Genomic DNA, 23,328 nt, shown 5'->3' with positions numbered 1-23,328 from the left:
CTGAACTGGTAAAAACCCAGAGACTTACTACAAAAACTAGTATGCTCCCGAACTTGCAAAATTTAAATTAAAAAAAAATAGATGTTTATTAAACTTCTTCGAGGGCCATAATTCATGTTAATATTGATTTTTACAAGCTTATTTAACTTTATGTCTCACATAACTTTAACGAGCAATTCCCGCAGTAATTCCCTTATCGGAGTGTGCTCATATTGTCTAATGATGCTGATTTCGTTATAGATCCTCGATTCAAAATCAACCCGTCCGTTGCAGGATTTCTCCCTCATTATTTTGATTAATGAAATGACATAATGGCGCCCGATTTCTTCGGACATCTGAGACCACATGTCGTCTGCAGTGGATCGACGACAGCAGACAATTAATTCTCCATGATGTTTGAAATCTGTGTTAAAGGAGCGATTTTAAAAATATCCACTTACTTTTTTATTCTATTTTCATTGTAAACGCAGCAATATGAAAAACGTCGATTTTATTTGATCCGGATACATCTCCACTTGAATTTGATTTGATATCCTCATTTCGATGTTTGTTGAAATTTAGAAATTTATTTGCACTAATTTATACGAGGAGCAATGTACCGAATGGTCACCACGCAATTCGCTGTAGTCGGTACTTAATGGAGTGGAAATACCGATAAACATTTTTAGTGCACACTAATAAACAGTGCTTTTTTAATGACAGAATAAAGTAAAATTTTCTGGTGAATAAAATTGCCTTCGTTTATTACACAAGGAATTTTCATTGGTAAATTCACCTTTGGAATCATTTACTTTGGAGGATTCCCTGTTGATCTGTTTTAAGTTAGGGTGAGAATAATGGAAACGTGTTTAATGAAACTGTCGCTCCTCTGCCTTCCTCTTGTAAATATTTAGTAAGTGATTTTAATAATATTAATTGATGTTTACGTTTCGGTAACGTTCTTGGGAAATATTTGCGCAAGGTTTTGCAACTAGGCAAAATGGGTCAGTTAGCAGGGGCGGACTTTAAAGGGGGCTAACGGTGTGAGAACGTCACGGTAAATATACTGAAAGTTAAATAATCTTTAATAAGAAATTTCTTTTGATAAATTTGAAAATCTGGCAATTTTCTGGTTAAATATTATTGTTTGAAACATTAATTTCAACATTTTGAAATGTTTATTTTATCAAAAGTCACTCATTTGCCTGTTGGTCGCAAAGAGTAGAACATTCTTCGTTTAATCTTGAATAACTTTACTAAATAGTATTAATTAAATGACACAATAACGAATGAGGTAGAAGTTGTAACTAGACGATTGACTTTCAAGGTTTTAATTTATTACGTGAGAGAAAAGCGCCTTTGTGTACAAATTTTCGGTATTTGCGGAATATAAAACTGGTTGGTAGGAAATCATCCCTTTTAAAACCGAAGCAATTTGGTGGCAATTTCCAGCATTGATAAATTATCCTTACCGCTGTCGTATAATTCGCACTCCGACATCTCTGCCATTTTCGTATTTGTGATGTCCTTATGGGATGCCAGGAACAGAACAACTTCCCTTTTTTCATTTTTTATGGGAACGATATCCAATAAGCACCAGAACGGGGTCCCTACGCAAGCATAAATCATACTTAGAACCCGTTTTTAACCGAAAGTACAAGTTTCGAATTACTTACCGTTTTTTTTATAAAATATGACTTCTAATTTGAGCTCGTTTTTTGATTCGAGGGCCTTGTCTATTTGGGTCTTGTGTTCATCTTTCGTTTCCGGTCCGTAGAGGAACTTGCAGGCGCACCCTTTTTGCATAATTTGAGCTCGGGTGAAACCCGTAAGCTCGCAGAAGCCATCGGAACAGTACACAATGGGGTAGAGAGTCGGAACTTGTGCATTTCCCAATACGAAGTTGCTATCTGTGGAACGGAAAAGAGATGATTAAATTACTTAAGCCGACTGTGGGGTTATTAACAGTGGAGTGGAAGTATGTGATGAGCTTTCTGTGTTGAGGATCTTAAGGTAAAGAAGAAGGGGGAGGATTTATACGGGCGAATTTTTTATTAGGAGTATACTTAAAGATATACTAATCGGGAATTTTGAGAGGAATTTTTTGAGATGCAAATTTACAGAAAATTGTATCATCGTTTGTTTTATAATTAACAAAAATATGGGGAGTTACTAAAAATCTCAGCTCCCATAATATGATAATCAGGATAACAATCTCCAAATGATCTAAGTAGCTGCTAATTGTCTTAATAAACTGAGTTTTGTCCAAGATGGTTTCAGAAATACATTATTTTCCTCAAACCTTGCATTAACAAAGACGACATACAAGTTTGAGTTAATTTTAATTAAAACTACTACACATGGGTTTGGTTTGACGTATTAATGATGAACTGCACTTTTATTTAGATCGTCGCTTTTTAAATACTTTTTTCTTTATATTTTAGACATTCAATTTAAAAGAAGAAAAAAATTAACGATAGAAAAGATGTGCCAGACTTGTGGTATTCTCAATACAAAGTTAATATCAGTTCCATATAAGGATGAATTAATTTTATAAACCAAAATATGACCGCTACTTTGGTTTAACGAATCAGTGAAATTTATAGATTCATCAGATTCCTATTACGTATTTGTTAATATAACGAATGAATGAATTTTCAATTTTTTAAATTATTGCTTATTATTATATGCGAGTTTCAGATCGAAAGGTACACGAAAGACATTTTAACCATTTATATATTTATTAGGTATTCATGATGTAAATAAAATTAATTTGGAACATTTTACTTTTTTTTTTCTTCCCTCTTCAAGAAACATCATTTTATTGCTCATTATACAGAATTAAAGATTTACATTCTTGCTGCCCGTCACCAAAGACATTAAAATTACTTTTATTGCCGGAGGCCACTTTTGCTGCCGACAGCTATACATTTAAAAGTGACACTTCTGCTCCGGCTAAAACAATATCATTTTATTTAATTTCATTCGTTTGCTTCGTAAGTTATAAAGCGTTGTTTCTCTTAACGTGAATCCGTGGAGGTTATTTCGACAGAACTTTCCTCGCCCTTGAAGTAGGTACAGCACAACAAATCCCGCTTCTTTGAAAAATTATAAAAATTGTTTGTTATTTTTGTTTTCTGATAACTTCTATAAAGTAAAAACCCGTCATAAAATAACTCCCATAGCTTTTTTTACTTGAATTTTTCATTTCTTCAGTTTTTATTTTATTGCTTCAGTTTTTCAAATTGCAATTTTTTCAATATTTCAAGTTTAAATTTTTTAGTTTTTCAATTTTCCAACTTGGAGTTTTTCAGTTTTTAGATTTTGAAATTTTCCTAATTGAGTTTCTCGAGTTTTCAATTTTTAACTTTTCGATTTTTCGATTCTTAAATTTTTCATTTCTTCAAATTTTCGATTTGCAATTTTTCTGAATGTTTTCAGTTTTTTAAATGTTAGGCAAAAAATGGAGATATTTGTAATATGAATTCTCTGTTCCAGAAATTTAGACAGATCTTGCTTATTATTATTCTACAATTTGTCCTAGAATTTCATATATTTTCATTAACAAAAGTTCGAAAATGTGGTCAAGGGTACTTCTCAAAATTAAAAATTGTTTGAACGTGACATGCTTATTTGACTCGGAACAGCAACATATTTTCAGACGAAGGTTACGCACTGACGACTTTTGTATAAGCAGAACAGTACATTTTCAAAACAACCTTGTCTTATTTAAGTTTATCAGTAAGATTGATTAGCAATTTGTTGGAATTATCTACGTTTTTCAGATTTAATAAGAATCACAAAGGAATTAAAACAATGAAAGTGTAGCTGGCACTCTAACTAAAATAGATTCATGTTTGCAAAATAATAAACATTTCTAAATATTCTAGCTAATTTCTACGAAATGTTCAATTTGTTGACATATACTTTAAAAGCGAGGAAATTGACCAACCAAGAGTTGCATAATTTGCCTAAAAATATCTACATTGTGACTTCATTCACATACGTATTGCAACAGTCTATGGTATTAACAGAAAACTTCCTCAAAAATAGTTTTTATTCATTGCGTATTGATAATAAAGCGTTTATATTTAAATGCCTGCAATCGCGGGAAATGCGGTCGAAAAATTTTCTCTCATTCTGTGCCAACATTTCGCCATAAATTCGTTTCTTAATCAAAACGAGTGCATTGTATTTGAATGCATTTCATGACAGAAATTTGATTTCTGTCACAGTAAAAATTGAAATAGTAAAAGACTACTCGACTATCCTCCGAACTAGTTTAAAATCCAATACGTCTAGCCGAGCAACTACAAAAATTGATTTCCTTCGAGTCAACTTTTAAAACATGTCATAAATAACATTTTAGTAGACGTTTATTATTCATCCCTTAGTTGCTCAACATTCCCGCGGTTTTGAAAAGTGTGCTTCATATTTTATACGATTTGAAAGAAAAAGTCTAACTCTGGGACAGCGCTGCGAAAGTTGCGATAACGTAACTAAATTTGGTATATATCAATGCCTCACAAAAAGCAACATTGATAAATTGATCATCGTTTTGAAGAGGTATTATATAGTCGCGATAAGGTACCGAAAAAAGAGCAAACAGATTATTTGAAGAGATAACAGTTTGAGGCGAAAACAAGCAGATAACGATTGAAATTCTCAAATAGTACAAACACATATTCGGAGAAGGAAAACAAAGAAAAGTTTCTTGGAATTAATGAGTTTCTGAGGGCTTCGCGCCATCTGTAGGTTTCCTTTTTCGTTCTTAATTAACATGGAAAACCCATTGTCACGATAAATTAAATTTCCTATGCATTTCCCATAGGTCGACGTCGCCTTTAAAAAATTAATTGTGACTTGTTTTCAGACAAGAGTTTGTTTTTCCTTTTCGAATCAACAAAGCTAACGGTCTTTAGTCGTTTTAAAAAAAGTTTTCTGAAAAGAGTAACTTTTAGATGTTTGATAAAGGAGTAACAAGTGTGTGGGCTGTGATTACTCTTTTTTCTTTGCGAGAATTAATTAAAAGAAGCATTGCAGCACAGTTATTCTGAGGAATGTACAGTTTCATGATTCTCTGGCCTTATATAGAATCTATTTGTGTAGAATTTAAAATTTAAGTGTGCTTTAAACTTGTTATGACGAGGGTAAAATACTAATAAGTAAATTTGCGTTTTCATTTCATTTACAAAATTGGTGACGTCATTTAAACTTCATTTTTAATGGTTTTCCTGTAAAAAAAATATTACACTTTGCTTTACTGATTATGCAAGATATTTCATCGATTTCTTAAAGAGGGTGAAAAACAGATTTGTGTTAACGTTCTGTAATCCTTGAATTAATCCTAAGGATTATCGAAACCCGATGATTTAAACTTAACATTTACATAAAGATTAAAATAAGAATGGATAATAATTAAACCTTTTAAAATTAACGTTTTCAGGGGGATCAACAGACAAACTTTTGTTAGTGCTTTATATAATCGCTAATAGAGGACAGACAGGAAACAGACATAACACGAAATTAGATATTCATCAACGTAACTAACCCTGTTACAACACTACCCTTAGTCATAGCTCAGGAAGTAAAATCATGGTGACATTCTATACATTTTCTTTTCCGTTGTTAATTAACACGGAAAATCCATTGCGACGGTAAATTAAATTTCCTATGCATTTCCCATAGGTCGACTTTCCCTTTAAAAAATTAATTGCGACTTGTTTTCAAACAAGTTTATTTTTGCTCTCCGAATCAACGAAATTAAGCAAAAGCACAGCAAAAAAGCACACCCTCCAGCAAGGTGTTGATGACGTTGCAAGGGTAGTTCTTCGAGTTAATCGCATTTACTCGGGTCGTTTAATACACCCCTAATCACCATCTGAGCCTAGAGTGAGGGGAGGTGGCGAAATTAATCTGTGACCGAGTTATTTTCCCACCTAATGAGTAATAACCGGAGAGTTTATACAATTTTCTTCTTGAAGTGTATCGCAGATTCAATCTGAGCGATTTTTTCATGTTTGATGTAGGAAACGATGAAAAATTCAAAAGTGTTGGATTTACGGTTCAATTTGTGGTCAGTTCAGAAGTAAGACAGAAAATCCGTTCGAGGATATGACGTTTAATCGATAGGTTAATTTAATCGTCGGGATGTGTTGTAATATGATAAAGGCAAGCTATGAATTATGTCGAGCATATTTCCATAATAAATCACTGGGGCAGGTTAAATAGACAAATTCGGGCTGCTAACGTATATCTACTATTAATAGGGTGTATCTTCATAAATTTCCCTTCGCAGAGATCAACATGGTCATATCTTATTAATTAATTTGACCACTGTGGGCGTAATAAGGGAAATGCCTAATTCTGGAATTCTAATTCTAAAGGCATTTTTTATTAAAGTCGTTCTCCCTTTTATAAGCCGATTTAGCTCATTTTGTTCTGGTTTGGAAAAAGTCGATTCAAGAGTAGGTAATCTATTATTATCAAACGCACATACCCATAAGATACATGGAAAATTAGAATGAAAAATATCTGAAAACGTATTGCATGCAATCTATTAAATTAATTAAGTTAATTTTGAATCCGATTTTCTTGTACAATTTTGATACAAGAATACACTTATTATTTAGTAAAAATTAAATAAGAGTTATCTAGCAAAATTTTGCGATGACGTCATCATGTGGTGGGGAAGAATAAGTAAATTTTGATTATGTAGTACTTGCCAACAGACGGGCATTCGGAAACAAGGACCTACTTTTTCATATTTAAGAACCATGAAACGTTAAGAAAACATGAACTTATCAATTCGTTAAATGGACCCCATTACAGTACTTCCATAGCTTGCTCTTAGATGAGTGAAATACAGCCCCTGTAAAACTGTTAGAATAGAAAACTCAATTGTAAAGAAAAAACAACAATAAAACGTATAATTGAAAAGCTATGGAAACAATTTCAAAGAATCTCATGCACGGGTAAAATAGTACGTCAAGAAACTGCGCACTTTTAACAGACGATTCTTTTCAGATAAAAAATAACAAAACTTGGGTCTAAAATATACCGATCATACATAAGTCAGTAAGTAATAAGAAGTGGATAACAGAATAATACTATATTTAATGTTTCATAAAAATAATAAGCTGTACTGTTGATAATTATTAAATAAGGTTATGGAAAAGAACGAAAATGAGGTTATCTGAAGAAATATCTATGGGAAAAAGTAAATATACTGAAGAAAAAAATGGAAGCGGTAAACTTTCTGACTGATGAAAATGGGTCGGAATTTACGCAAACGCGATAAAAAAGAAATATGGTTTAAATATATCGTATAGCTATTAATATGCAAATATTGACGCACAAATAAATTTTATGTTATTGGTATATACACCACCATTTAGGAAACGAAGCTCGTAATTAATTAAAATGAATAAAAGTGATTCGGCTAAAAAATAACAAACATTTGAAGGAGAACATGAAAAAAGTTCTGTTCTAAACAAATTGTAACCAATAAACCTCTGTAGCCGGGATGCCGCTAAGAAGGCATAAAATTAATAAAACTTCCCGGTTTGGTTAATATGAAATTTGATTTATTAAAAAAAGAGTGAAGAGATTTATTTAGAGCTCGGAAAGTTCAACCGCTCTAATTAAACTTTAACCAAAGAAGGTAGCTGCATCCTAGATTAGAACCATAATATGGAATTTTATCGCTTTATTCGAGTACTTTTGCGACGAAAGATGAAACGTATTGAATTATAAAACACAAGCAGACGCGTTTAGTAATATTTTTTAATTTATGAATGTGGTGGATATGAAAGGGAAAAGTGGTATAATAAAATTTTAATTAGTTTCATGTTGAATTTTAGAAACTCCGCCGACTTAATATTTCAACAGATGCTGGGTCCGTATTTTTTTGGCGTTTGTCTTAAAATTTCAGCGTTCCTAATAAAACGTAAATGTTTTAATTGCCCTGCAAGGAGTTTGAAATGAAATTTTAAAATGGTGGAATTCTCACGTTTTCGACGAAGTGCGGTAATTTTTTCTCCATCTACTTTTAATTTATTTAGAATGTGCTCTTGTCAGGATATAAATATCCGAGTGCATTGTCCCTTCTAAATTTGCAAGGACGAATTAAATTAACCGCGACATAATAAAATTAGCCTTCATGTTGATTTAAATAGCGAATTAATTTATTGTTGTCACAAGCAGACCGTATTTAACACGGCCCACGAACTTCAAAAGTAACCCGTTTCATATTTTAAGATAATTCTGTTAGAGTTCATAACAACATCAGAAATACAGAGATGCTATTTTGAGAGCAATTCCGTGTAAAATAGAACTTTATTATCGAATTTAATCCGGTTAAGATGCAGTGTTCGAGAACGAACTTATTTTAAAAATAAAATTTCTTATAATTAATAGAAATCCTCCCTGGAGAAAATATTCGGAGAAGACAGGAAGTTAGATGATTATTTTGTGCAGACAGCGTCGTAATTAATTGAGCTGAAAACCCGATAAGATTTAAATTACTAGTTGATTTGAAAAATTAAAGCTGTGACCTGCTGTTATCAATTACTTCATTAATTATTGCTGAAGGTGGAAGGTGACGCAACTTTAGGAACTTTACTTATCTAGGCATAGTAGCAGGAATTTGGGTTAAATGTGTAAGTTACAATTTAACTGAAAGAACTCTTAGCTTAACTAGAGTTATTTGGGGTTTAAAGAGGTGAGGTTAAAGCGTTGTGTAATATATATTTTAGAGAAAAAAAATTGCTGCAATGAACACTCCATCTCAGCTGCAGTCACAATCCTCTCTCTACGTTGAATATTTCATGAATTTCGTAACTTGAGAGGATTATTTGCCACCAGACAATTTTGTTCAGAGAAGGTGTGAAATAAATTGTTTTAGCCATTTATCATGAAGTATTGTGTTGGCACTAATTCAAATGAGTATCCATTAAATAAAATAGATTAAATAATATATGAAGGAATAAAACGAGGACACGTTTCGGAATTCAAGAAAGACTTTTAAACTTTGACCTTTAACACACAATAAATTTTCGAAAACGATATAAACTCTCGATCAGAACGAGAACTTTCCGACATCGAAAAATTGACACACCGCTCTTCCATAAATGACACTTCGCTGTTTTCGGCATCATGAAAATTTCACTAGCGGGTTGAAACGGAACTAGTGCTAATTTAGTAATGCGTTTGTGTACGATGACGTCAGTAAAAGCGCCCCACGATAAATTTTTAACCAGTATTGAATAATCCAAAAATCACCTGACAACTCCTCTTATTTTTCTTCCAGTTTCGCTCAGGGAAGTAAATAATCAATCACGGGGTTTCGCTTTCACATCACAACTTTTCATGAGGACGCATTTTTCTTGAAATTGCCTTTTATTAAATTACAAACCGCAGGAATCAACAGTAAGGATGAAATTATCCTTGCAAATAACTTCGCGAGCTGTTTACGTCCCTGCGAATCTTGCGAAATGACCTTGCTTGTAATTTGCGAAGTCGTAGCTAGCTTATCGGAAAGAGGGTGAAGCATATGTAATAAAAAAAATTGTTTATCACGTAAGTTTTTGCAAAAATAATAGCATTCAAAGAGTATCAAACGAACAAGCAAATGGAAAAACAGCTTTCTTTGGGATCGTAATCTTCCACAAACAACGAAAATCAAGCTTTGCTTTGTTCAGCTTTATCAATAATATACAAATACGCGAAATTAATGTTGTATTTGTTTAATTATCCTGATTCTCAGTCGGCGTCAACCACTTTCCCAACGTTTTCCTTTTGTTGCAAACATATACTTAGTTTACTCTCTGGTAGAGCGATTTCCCCACCGTCATCCTGTTTTCCGGAGTTAGTATTACATTGTTGCAAGATGCCGGATCGAGGGATAAGTTTGTTCAAGTGTCGAATAATAGGTACGCAAGTTTGGTCTTTCCAAACAAATAGATTTTCCGTCTGTGAAGGGTCGTCGAGCGCTCTGTAATGTTCATTTGTGCAATTGTGAACGAACTATCGAGCGTTCTGTTGCAATATAATGTAGAAATGGATTTTGACCTTTTAAATTTGCAATTTTGTAAGGCAAAAGCCCGGAACGATTCCGTTCGAGAAGTGGAGGTCGAGAAATATGGAAAAGTGAATTTTTGAGCGAAGATCACGTCGCTAAATTCGGAACTATTTCTTGATCGTTCGAGGGTACATTTTTATATTATGTTGCTAAAAACAGATCTTGTATGTATGTGAGTTATAGAACGAATAATTTTGCCGTGAAATTTCGTATTAGAGAAATGTTGCTATGTAGAACAATATTATTAAGGTATTTTATTTCATTCCATGAATTCTCGGAAAATATTACTTCGATTAAATTGTGGGTTTAGTAGAAAAGTTGCCGAGTTTCATTATTAAATATGTTTGTCTATTTCATTAGTTACATTGTATTTCTTTATCCCTATTTTTACGAGTAAAATTGTTAATAAAATAATAAATGTCGTAATTAATCAACTCTATCTCTAAAAATACGTCCGCAAAAAGATTTGTTTTTGTTTCCACTAAGTATGAACCTTACACAAATATTTATTTTCCTAATATTTATTATATTTTTTATTTAAAAAAAAGAACGTTACATTTTTAGGGCGTCCTCAAATTAGCTAAAAGTGGAATTTTTTCTGGAATGTTCAACCCTCCGCAGAATATTTCGGACTATTTGGATAATATATAGCGTATCCACACTTTTTCAGTCATAAAAAATTGATCGATGGTTATATCGACAAAACTTCCCCCGCCCTTGAAGTGCAGCCCAATAAATCCCGCTTTTTTTTTTAAAAAGTTTTGTTTTCTGAGAACCTCTATAAAGTGAAAACAATTGGCGTAAATAACACTCCCACATTTTTGACTTGAATTTTTCGATCTTTCAATTTTACATTTTTTTTTGTTTGTTCAGTTTTCGATTTGCAATTTTTCGAGTTTTCAAGTTTAAATTATTGAGTTTTTCAGTTCTCTTCTACCTTTTGAAGTTTTCAATTTTTAGATTTTGCAATTTATCGATTTGATTTTCTCAAATTTTCAGTTTTTAATTTTTCAATTTGTCTGTATTTTTTCAGAGACTCAATTTTGCAACAATTTGATTTTGTAATACATTTTTTTTTCAATTTTTCCACTTGCGATTTTTTAATTTTTCGTTTTTCTTGTTTCTTCAATTTTTAAATTTTGTAATTTTTCTATTTAAAATTTCTCGAGATTTTAATTTTTACAATTTTACAACTTTTTGATATTCATTACTTTTTTTCTGTTTTTAAAGTTTTTTGATTTTTAGTTTTTCAATGTTTCAATTTTTCGTTTCTTGAGTCCTTCGATTTGCGTTTTTTCGTTTTATACTTTTTCGATTTTGCAATTTTTTCACAATTTTTAGTTTTTCGAATTTTCAGCTTTTTAAATCAAAAAAATGGAAAAATTGCAAAATTGTAAAATTTAAGAGCAATTGCATCTAAAGAGATGAATTGATTGCGGCACCACATTTAGTGCTTAAATTTTCTTGTTACTACTTCACTAATAATTGTAAATAAAGCACAATTGTAAGATCAATAAGTTGACACTGGACGATCAAAATTTCATTGCCACCTGGCACAACATAGAAAGAGAAAGATAGAATTCACCACATTGTGGATTTTGGTGATATTACTATGTCTGACGGGTAAAATAACAACAGTTTTCATTTTTCGTTGTTCTGTTGGCTTTCAGCAGCACACATCATGCAAAAACACTTTTAATACTAGACATGTACTACTTTGTGATGATTTGTGTTTCTACCACAGCGGGGTGATATAAACACTTCAAAGCTTTCATTTCAGGTAAAACGACTCGAGCTTTTGTTTATATTACAAAACACTGCATTTCCACTCTAATGTTTTCATAGATAATAGACACAAGACTAAAAACGCAACTCCAGTTTCGCACTCCAAGTTGTTTAATAAGATTACCAAATCTTTCTTTAATGTAATAAATCGTTTTTCTCAAAGGAAAACTTTTTCGCACTTAATTCATCGCAACGAAGTGGATTGACGGATTGTGCGTAAGCTCACCATTAGCTAATCACAACCTACGCTTAGGTCATGAAAGTTCCGTGGAAAAGCGGAAAATGTTCAAAGGCAATTTCCACAGTAATAGGTTCGTTTTGAAGCAAAGGATTGTTATAACAAAAAAAACCCTCGCGTTTTCCGGCGGCTATAAAAATAAAAAAAAAACTAGCTGTTGCTGACACCTAATTAAAATTAACAGCACTCGGAACTGTTATGAAACGTGTAAACAGCTTAACGAATGTTTTTATAAGTAGCAGGGTTTAATACACGAAAAAATAACGTGGATTTTAAAAATTTTAAAGTGTGAATGTAGTCATTTTAAAATTCGTTAAAAAAGTGAAGTAAAAATAATAATAGTCGGTTTAAAGTTGGTACATTCTTAATTCGTCTCCAGCGCGTTCTTGCAAAAAGTTTAAACCAAATTAAAAGCTGCGCTTTTTCAGAATTATGAATTTTTCCGCGAAATGTAATGCACATTATTTCAAATAATCCGGATTTTGACGGTAAAATAGAATGCCGACCTCCTGTTTTGCTAAATACAAAACAAGATTAAAATAAACCAACATCTGATTTGATGTATTTTACATTATGTATTAACCGGATAATGCGTTTCTCGTTCGTTTAATTTACTAAAAGCATACACTAGTGGGTAATTCGCTGGAAGTTATTTATTATCAGCTTAAACAGTGGAAATTAGATGATCATTTTGCCACTGTTGAATACAAAAAGAAAAAAGAGTTTGCCGCTTGAATTATAACCAACAGTTATGGTAAGGGGTATTTTTTACTACGATTTTTTGAAATTCTTTATTTATAAGTAGTGTTTTATCATAACTATCAAGAAAACTATTAGCGTGTAAACTAAATGAAAAAAATAATATATATAGGATGAATAATAGGGTGATTCAAAAAAAAAAATAATTTTTTTTTTCGTGTCAAAGAGGTTCAAAAGTTTCTTTTCAACGTAAAAAAATACCAGTTAAAAGTTGAGCTCTTAATATTAATATTAAGACCGTCCGCATCGCGTTTTTCTATTTCCCATAAGAATAACATGGGAAAATTTTTGTTTGCACCTTCTGATTTTTATTGCTAGCCCGTCGTGTGTCGTGAAAAAAATTCAATCACATATTTTTATAGAGAATTGAACGCTCTACAAAAAGTGTCTCCTATGATTTTGCGAGAAACCTGACTATGATTTTTTAACCCACTGATGCTGAAAATGTTCGGAAAGAGTTTTACTGGCCTTATTATAGCATAAAATTATAAACAATTACTGTTTAAAAAACTAAATTTAAAATGTGTATAAATTTTTGTGGTGATTTATTCCAATAAGACCATCAAATTTATTGTAATGCATCAAAAACGTCAAAATTTGGATAAATTTAACTTTAGCCTAAAATAACTCTTCAACTATCAGGTTTCTCGCACAATCATAGGAGACACTTTTTGTAGAGCGTTCAATTCTCTATAAAAATATGTGATTGAATTTTTTTCACGACACACGACGGGCTAGCAATAAAAATCAGAAGGTGCAAACAAAAATTTTCCCATGTTATTCTTATGGGAAATAGAAAAACGCGATGCGGACGGTCTTAATATTAATATTAAGAGCTCAAATTTTAACTGGTATTTTTTTACGTTGAAAAGAAACTTTTGAACCTCTTTGCACGAAAAAAAAAATTATTTTTTTTTTTTTGAATCACCCTAATGAATAATATATAAAATTTAATCCTGAAATCATTAAAATCAATGTCAACGTCTTCTTAAAATTTTAAAGAAGTGGTTGTTTACGTTTTGCATTGGATAAATTGTAAAAGTAATTGTAAAATTCTATTGTGGTCAAGATAATAACCCTTGTACGTGAAAAATAGGGCTAAATTATTAATATATATTATGTATTTATTATTACCACCACTAAAAGATCAAACTACGTTGCATATGTCATAATAAAATGAGATGACAGCACCAATTTTTAAAGACAGTAAATATATAGATAAGTTTTATTCAGTGCTTCATCGTCTCCATGAAAGAGTTATATTGGACTTGAAAAGTTAATATAATCTGTTCTAAATTTTCGTGTTCAACAAGCTGTAAATATTAACGAAACACCAAATAAAAGATTGGTTAAAATAAGCCGATTCCTACTTGCTCTGGCTATCGTTCAGGAAAAAGTATATGGGTTTTTAAGTTTGTAAAGAATGTCATTGGTACATTTTTTTGATAGTAATGGCACAAAAACATTAAGTATTTAAGTACAAATATTTTATAAATACACTATTTTGATCTTTAGTAACCAAATTATATAACGTTTTAAAGTAAGTTTTGCCAAATTTTCAAGTTTTTGGAAAACAAACTTGGAAATTATAGCACGAAATGTATGTGGAAACTCACCTTTGTAATTTTCGTAAGTCGTTCACAATTAATGTCTATGTTTTAGATTTTTGAAACAACGAAATTTTAAGGGTCTAATTAGTGAAAGTATATAATAAGATCCTACAGGTAAGTAGACGTAATATAATTTGCATCCAAATATAAACGAGAGCTCTAAATAGGATTTCCAAACAACTGAAGCAGGTGACGATTAACGTGCTCTTACTTTGGTTCTCGTGTGCGTTGTAGAAAATCGTAAAATTGATGAAATTCGTGCTAATTTCCTGTCAAGCAAGTAAAAACCGAAGCTAAGAAAATTAGAAGACAATTGTTAGACAAAAACTGACTACGTTTTCTTTACTTTCATTTGTATGTGAAGTAAACTCAATTTACTCTCACAATGTTTGTAAATTTGAAATTTGAGTATAAAAACTATAAAATTGACATCGCATTCGTGTTAACTACACAAAAAATTTAAAATAGATCTCAGCGGCGTAGAGATCAGGGATGTGGAGTTTGCGTATAATTAATTATTTGATTTGAAATAGTGATGAAATGTCAGGTTATAAAAATAAATGAGGTGTATGTTTTCAGATTAACCAGGAAAAAGGTATGCGATAGGGAAATGTAAAAAAAATATTTTTTAGTTTTTCAGAACGTCAATCACTATTAGTACGATGTTACGCAGATGTCGGAATTTTCTTCTAATTTTATTGTAGTTAATAAATAAACTTTAAGTGTATTTTTTAATGTGACAACTAAATGTCAACAAAAACATATAGTTAGGGGTCAATTCCAAGTTGGTGGCGCAAGTCAGTGGTGCAGCGCAACTTTATAATGCTAATTTGGGTATCAAATGCTGGTTGCTAGGGGTGACGGAATAAACAAGCGCAATTTTTCGAGATAAATTGCGCCAACTTGCACTGCCTACTAGAGGTGCCGCAACTCCATGGTGCAAATTTCAATGGAAAATTCGACACAACTGCGTTTGTTGATTCCGTCACCCCTAGCAACCAGCATTTGATACCCAAATTAGCATTACAAAGTTGCGCTGCACCAGTGACTTGCGCCACCAACTTGGAATTGGCCCCTTACTTTCGAATGATAATTAAAGCATCACATATTCGCGTTGTCTTTGCACGTTCATTAAAAAATAATAAACAAAATTTTGCTAATTATATGAGCCATATCTGCACCAAAAAACCATTGAAATAACTGTGATTTCAGACCAATTAAATATATAAAAAAATTGGTTTGTTAATAACGCTAAAAGTAGTGACCTTCCTTTCTAATTTCTCAAATGTGAAATTTGTGCTAAATCGTTATTATCACTCGTTTAATAAATGAAAATTGAGTATTAATTTTTTTATGTTAACATAATAAATATCTCCGTGGAACTAAATAATTTATAAATATTCTATTCTGTAATTATTGTTTGTTGTACTCAACAACGTTTCAATTTAAATGCAATTATAATACGCAATCGAACAATAAAACAGGAATATTACTACATCTCTAATCTTGCACCAGCATTTTTTCATGACCATCTGATTAAATTATTCCATATTAGGGGCGCCTGTGCTTTCGCCGTAATCCTGCCACTTTTTGTCCCAAAAACCATTTACCTAAAAGACAACATAGCAGCCTTTTTTATTCGTGGGATTATACAAGCGAACCCATCTTCACCAGGATTTATCCAAGCTGAGTTTTTACTTCACTTTAAGTTTTCAAACGCTTTCTGTTAATAAAGTTAGTAATCCACTTGAACCAATGCGTAATTTTCGTTCGTTAACCTGTTGACCTGTCGGATCAATAGTATAGCTAAACCAATAGACACAGATTTCTGTTAACAGAAATTTTACAAAATTACATTTAAGCTCAAGCGTAGCCTGTTCCGTGCTGGAAATCGTTTATTTTATTTGCTCGGATTTTTATTGCAGCAAATTTAAAAAAGGTGATAAAATGAGCATAAAAAGTCGCCACTGTTTTTTTGGTGGCGCAACCGTGACCCAGTAGACTAAAAAAAAGACGCCGCGAGACGAAAATATTAAAAACAGAATAAAATCGAAAACATCAAACGTTTGTTCGTCCATGTGGATGTTGCGGTAGCTCGAGCATTTATTGAAAAATTTCCAGTTCGAAAGTAAAGATTGTAGTACATATATTTGATTTTCGAAGATTTTGAAATTTAGCAAAAAGTAAGTTCAACGAGAGAGTCGATACTTTTTTGTTACATCGCTAATTCTTGAGTTTCAAATTATAACTCTTTGTACCTAAAAATCGTCGTAATTTTACGAGATTATTTTTTTTTCTTTATGGGCTTTAGTTTGCGAGTCAGCATCGCAGAAATATTGAAGTCGGTCGATTGAGCTTATTTGTAAAACTCATTATGGAATGGTAGACGATCTAACTTCGGTTGATTGCTTTCCAACAATGGTTTTTAACGAGATGAGTACTTTTGCAGTATTTACACTGCAAAATATTGGTTTTTACTTTTTATGCCGAGCTCTGTTCGCTCGTAACTCCTAAACTTGATTAAGCTGCAACTAGATACGCTGTACTTTATTTACTGCTTATGCCGTAATGGAGTCTGAATAAAAGTTTTTTTGCTGGCGAAAAACTTGATAATCTAGTAGAGTTCCTCTAATGGACCAGCAGAGCGAAGTTATAATAAACAGTGTCGCTCCCAAAACGGTCCTTCTCCTTCGGGATTAATCAAGGAGCCTATCATGTAACATCTTCCTTGGGTGTAGGTGTAGACAGGATGTAATGAGGCTCGACATTATCATTAAATTACATTTCGCCACGGTAACAGCGTTAATTAAAATTTTATTTTTGTTTTTAACTGCAGGTGAACATTCTTTTCAACGGCGGAATAACGGCGGATGTGAGACGTGGAATTTTTGATTACTTTTTTTGTGAATTCACTACTTCACATTTAGCAGCAGCTTGTTAAATTACACAACAGATGTCTTTATCGTAGATTTCCAAGAAAATGAGTAATGCCGATCGTTTCTAATAACGTGCAATTTTCTGCATGATTTAATTCAAAACACTGCACTGTTATCCTAAAGTGTTATTGGTTGATTGCTTCTAATTACTTTTTTTCTTTTCGGAGTTAACAAAATTTGACATTATCGAATTTCCAATTCATGAATGAAATTTTTAGACTTTGAACCTCAGATTTTTAGTATATTTTTAATTCTCCAGTGCTCTGTGCTGCAGACATACGTATTTGTTGATATAAAACCACTTAATTTGCTGACTTTTGAATTTATTGGTCCTTGTCTGCATTTAAAATCATTTTCCCATACTCAACGTGGAATCTCTTTCATACTATTTCTTTTACTACCAGTATATTTCTTGTTTATGATTCAGAGTTTTACTACACTAAATTAAAAATGTTTCTAAAAAATATATATTTTTATCTCAAAAATTTGACTTTTTTACACTGTATACAACCTGGAGATATTTAAATATTTAATAATAGTTTTCTTGAAACTTTCCTACAACACTGAACTCTTTTGATACAAAAGTTGGATAATAAATAATTCATTGATTTATTCAAAGTACACGAAGTGTAAAACATGCATTAAGAATCTTCTTTCAATTTTTTTTGTTTTGTAAAACTTTTTGTTTTCTTGTTTTAGTTTAGAGTGTAAGTTAAGGCAGTATTGTAATCGAGTCGACTTCTCACTCTTAAATTTTCTCGACGTGTCACGACCCCTAGAGTACGAAGACATCCGTTTCCGTCTGTCTGTATGTCTGTCTGTCTGGATTTTTAGTAGACATACAATTCTCGAAACTATTGTCAAATTTTCTACGTATATTCGGACTATCATGTAGATGGTAAATCGCCAACCAAAAATTAGGTAATCATCCCTACCAACTATTTGATGACGTCATCTCCAAAATTTAGACTAAATAAATTTGTTTTATTTTTATAAAATAAGATATTCTCGCACTTGTCGTGTATGAATTCCTGTTGAGTTTTCACCCAACACATCCAGAATTTTGGAAATTGTTAAACATTTGCAATTTAATTATTTAATTTTGAAACAGCAAAACCGAGGGCTTTGAAATCATGCATTTTAAGGTTATAGTAATCATGCTAAGTCGTTAATCAAAATTTATTCGTTTATCCTTTGATGACATCATCTCAAAATTTTGCCTAATAAATCGTCTCTGAAGTATGTAAAATATTCTTGACCTTATAAAAATGTTTTTTAATTTTTCGTTTCTTCAATTTTTAAAATTTGCAATTTTTTGATAATACAATTTTCCATTTTTCGAGATTTCAGTTTCTCAATTTTTAATATTTCGATTTTTCAATTTTTCCAGTTCTTGTTTTTTATTTTTCGTTTTCCCGATTATTTAATTTTCAATTTTTCGATTTTGTAGCACAATTTTTCGTTTTTTCATTTATTCAAATTTTCAAATTTTTGATCTTTGATTTTTCACTTCCTCGATTTTTCAAATATGTATCTATTAAATATTTTAACTTTGCACTTCGAATTCTCAAATATCCGATTTTCCGATTTCTTTAAGTTTCAATATTTCGATTTTAGAATATTCCATTTTTTTTTGGATTTTGCCCTTTTTCAATGTTTAATCTTTCGAATTGTCAATTTTTCGTTTCTTCAATTCTTCTAATTCTTCAAATTGATAAGTCGAAAAACTAAAAAATCATAGAAAATTGAAATATGTATTGAAAAACTAAAAATCGAGAAAAATTAATGAGTTTAAAATTTGAAAGATGAAAAAACGAATTGAATCGAAAAATTGGAAAACCCAAAAATTGTAACACCAATTGTAACTGTAATCCTCAAAACACCATAATCCTCAAATCCTCAGAACACCATAATCCTTAAATCCACAGAACACCGTAGTCCTCAAACCCTCAGAACATTGTATTCCTCAAATCCCCAGAACAAGATAGTCTTCAAATCCTCATAACACCATAATCCTCAAATACTCAGATCACCATAACCCTCAAAACCTCAGAACACGATAATCCTCAAATCCTCAGAACACCATAATGCTCAAATCCTCAGGACACGATAACCCTCAAATGCTCAGAACATGATAATCCCCAAATCCTCAGAACACCTTAATTCTTATATCCTCAGAACATCGTAATCCTCAAATCTTCAGAACACTATAATCCTCAAATCCTCAGAACACCATAATCTTCAAATCCTCAAAACATCGTAGTCCTAAGATCCTCAAACACCATAGTCTTCAAATCCTCAAAACTTCGTAATCATCACACCTTCAGAACATCATAATCCTTAAATCATCAGAACACCATAATCCTCAAATCTTTAGAACACCATCATCCTTAAATCCTCAAAACACCATAACCCTCAAATCCTCAAACAACAAAAAGCTATAAAATCCGATAATTGAAAAATGTAAAAATCCCAAAACCGTAAAATGAAGAAGAGATTTTTTTTTAAATTATAATTATAAAATACATATAAAATGAACTACAAAATTTGGTAAGAAACGAAAAATTGAAAAATCTAGAGAAAAAAAATTCAAAAGTTAGTAAAGTGAAAAATTTTAACTTGAAATCTCGAAAAATTGCAAATCGAAAAACTGCAGAAACAAAAAAATGAAAAATTGAAGAATTGAAAATTTCAGATAAAAAAAGCTGCTAGCCACTGGCTTTTACTATACCGGCTGTCTGGAAAATGGCGGATTAACTCTTCAGTACGTTATATGAGGGGGTTTCGGGAGTGACAAAAAAATAATAAAAAAAATTCGTAAAATTGGCAACACTGCACACACCTAATGCGTGAATACCTCCGGTTTATTTTCTGATTGCTTAGTAACGATGGTGACTGAAATCCACCTTCGCTATATATCAGGCAAACATTGTTGTCAAATGGAATTTTATCAAATTATTACAAAAACAGCACAACCATATCTGAAATGGTAATTAAACATGGTCATGGGCTAGAAAAATATTAACTAAAAGTTTTATTACTAGTTATTGTGATAATGAATGATTTGTGTAGTTGTTAAACGTAGCAAATGAACCAATTTTAAAATCATTATAAGTCCACCAAAATGTGAGAAGGATTTTTTTACTATTTTTCCCAGACTCACTAGTTGATTGTTCAGAGCGTAGCGGAAAGTTAATCCGCCATTTTCCAGACACCTGGTATATAGGAAATTAGAAAACTAAAATCGCCAAAAATGTTTAAAACTTTTCAAAAAAAATCCGCATTTTCTGTGCTGCACTTCAGGAGCGAGGGAAGTCGAAATAACCTTCGACCAATTTTGTTCTTTTGTAAAACTTTCAAAACTTTTGAAATTGAAATTTGCATTTTTTGTTCAATTGACGATTTTCCCTAATCACTCTCATTTCGCTGTCACTAGCTTTTAATAAGACAATTCCGTTTCCATTATACCCTCGTTATCGAAACAACTTCGCCAGAAAAGCGATAAATTTCCAACTATCCAAAACCAATTGTACTGAACTCCATCAGCTCATAAAACTTCGTCACAGTTTCTCTATTCGGTACATCATTTTTCTCTTCCTGTAAGAACTTTCGTAAAAATTTACATTTGTCATTTTTTTTATTAAGCAATTTTCCCTTAACCCTCTCGTCTCGCCGGCACTGGTTCTTAATAAAACAATTTCGTCTCCATTAAACCCTCGTTACCGAAATAACTTTCAGAGAAAAGGGAAAAGTTCCCAACTATGTAAAACCAATTTTATTGAAGTCCATCAACTTACAAAAGTTCGTAACAACTTCTCAATACAGTACTAGTAGGAAATTTGCGTTTTCCGCCCACTTCTATCCAACAATTAACATATTTACACCTTGCTTTTGCTCGAGAGATTTATTGTTCGCTGAACTTTTTTTTGGAGAAGTTACAAAGGACTTGCAAAGTAAACCTCCGAAACGAGCATACAAACACTATCTGTGTCGGCTCATTAAAGTAAAACGAACTTTTCATTAAAAAGCTGCATAACTGTACATTCGGAAAATTCGTGAGCTTCATCCAAAGCTTTCCACCTTTTTTGTTGCGTCTGGTCGATTTTCGCGAAATAAATTACAGCGTCGCGGCAGATGCATAAGTTTCAGATGTCGCATATATTACAAAGCTGTAATATTCGAAACGATACTGTGTATCACGAATATTTTGTAGCGTTTTATAGAGTCGTGATGTATTTGCGAAGTTTAGTGAAAAATGTAATATGATGCAAATGAAATGGGAACTTCTCACATGTTGCAGTTGATGTTGCTAAATGGATATTTAATTTCATAAGACTTTATGTAACCGCGACGTCAGGAACAGACTCTTTCGCAGTTCCTTTATCATTCTTCAAACTCTTGCTTTTGTTTTAGACGAAATGTCTTGGGAGTTACATTTCAAACTTGTTGCGAACGTCGGACAATGTGAACTTCATTTGCTTCGCTTTCACATACTGCAAATGAATTGATGAGGCTGAATTATTTAAATTTGACTCGCTTTTACGATTTTTCCTACGTAAATAAAACTAATAAAAGCGTAGAGGGTAGTTATCCATTATTCATGCAAAGGATGAGTGCGGACCCTGCCATAAAAGCACCAGGAAACCGTTTTTCATTTTAGATGCTAAGTATACTTTGTCATTTTTTAAACTGTGTAAACTATTAAGTTTATCCAAATCGCTAGAATTCTATCGATATTCAAAAAGTGTAAATCTGCTTTTACGCTTTTTTCGATCCCGCAGTTACAATTTATAATGGAATATTTTCATGTGTCAGATACATTCTAACTTTGTAAGGAAAATCCTTTCATGCTGATTTTTTGGTAGGATCTTTTAAACTTGAAAGTGATGGATGACTCCGTTGCTCAGACTGTGACGGGATTTTTTAAGGTACAAAAAAAGATGTGACATGATTGTCATGGACGTGCACTAGACAGGGAGAAAGGGGAATTTCTATGTACATATTTTAATTATTAAACAGGCATTTTTCTGCAAACATCAGAAAAACATGTTGTTTTATTACTCAATACACGTCGTTAAAGATTTTTTTTCGCCGTTGGTTGCCAACGGCAATATGTATTTTTACCGTGTAATGTATATGTATATTTTTATTTTAATTCAGGTTTCGTTAGCCGTTAAAACTGCCTTTATATCGATACCTCTACCAACAAGTGAATGTTGCTGATTTGTTGAAGATATCTGCAAGTATATTTTTCTCTAATAATGAAAAATAAACCTGAATGCTTTTTTTTAAATTGTGCATTGTATCTACGTACTATTAAATGATAATAAAGCTAAAACTATGCTGAAGAAGTAAGTGTTAAGAACATAACTCACTCCAGAATAAAAGACAAAATAACAAAAACAAGTCAAAAAATTTACAGAATAATAAAAACCGTTGCATTAGCACAAACCACTGCAGTTGATATATATATAAGTGAATAAACATAGATATGTGATGTTTAAAAAGTTAGGCGGTAACATTAATAATAATTGTTACAATGAAAAAAAATTTGGTCGCAGGTTATTTCGACAGAATTTCGCTCGCCCCCGAAGTGCAGCCTAATAAATCTCGCTCGTTTGAAAAATTATAAAAAAAAATTGCGATTTTTGGTTACTCATAACTAGAGCTGTGCGGTCGAAATTTAAACGCTGCGAATTGACCCCCACTCCGGCAGGCCAGAGGCTTGCAACCGACGTTATGTATCGCGAAGAAAATTACGCGAAAAATAATGTTAACGGCATGTCAGTTGATGATTTTAAAATCCATATTCACGAAATAAGAGTAATAATAATTTTAATAATGTTCAGGTGTCCGTCTCGTTGACAATAAAACTATTTGTGTGAATTATCAAAAATAATCCACGACTGAAAAGCGAGAAGCGAACAAGGCAAGGCTGTA

The 23,328-nt window shown here is 31.9% G+C and overlaps 1 protein-coding gene across 2 annotated transcripts in view; it reads right to left on the bottom strand.

Moving 5' to 3' along the window:
- Window positions 1-23,328, bottom strand: part of LOC135142997 (potassium voltage-gated channel subfamily H member 8) — an 89,824-nt gene that overhangs the window by 36,959 nt on the left and 29,537 nt on the right. For both annotated transcript variants that reach the window (XM_064074823.1, XM_064074831.1), the window contains exons 3-4: window positions 1,656-1,889; window positions 1,452-1,589 (exon numbers count right to left, since the gene is read on the bottom strand). In XM_064074823.1, the coding sequence (XP_063930893.1) occupies window positions 1,452-1,589; window positions 1,656-1,889 (372 nt within the window). The remainder of the gene's footprint in view (window positions 1-1,451; window positions 1,590-1,655; window positions 1,890-23,328) is intronic.

The sequence above is a fragment of the Zophobas morio genome, unplaced genomic scaffold, assembly GCF_036711695.1.
Source record: "Zophobas morio isolate AGI-343-1 ecotype UQ-CSIRO unplaced genomic scaffold, CSIRO_AGI_Zmor_V1 ptg000004l, whole genome shotgun sequence".
Lineage (NCBI taxonomy): Eukaryota > Metazoa > Arthropoda > Insecta > Coleoptera > Tenebrionidae > Zophobas > Zophobas morio.
The sequence above is the reverse complement of the archived record's forward strand: the minus strand, read 5'-3'. Positions and strand labels throughout refer to the sequence as shown.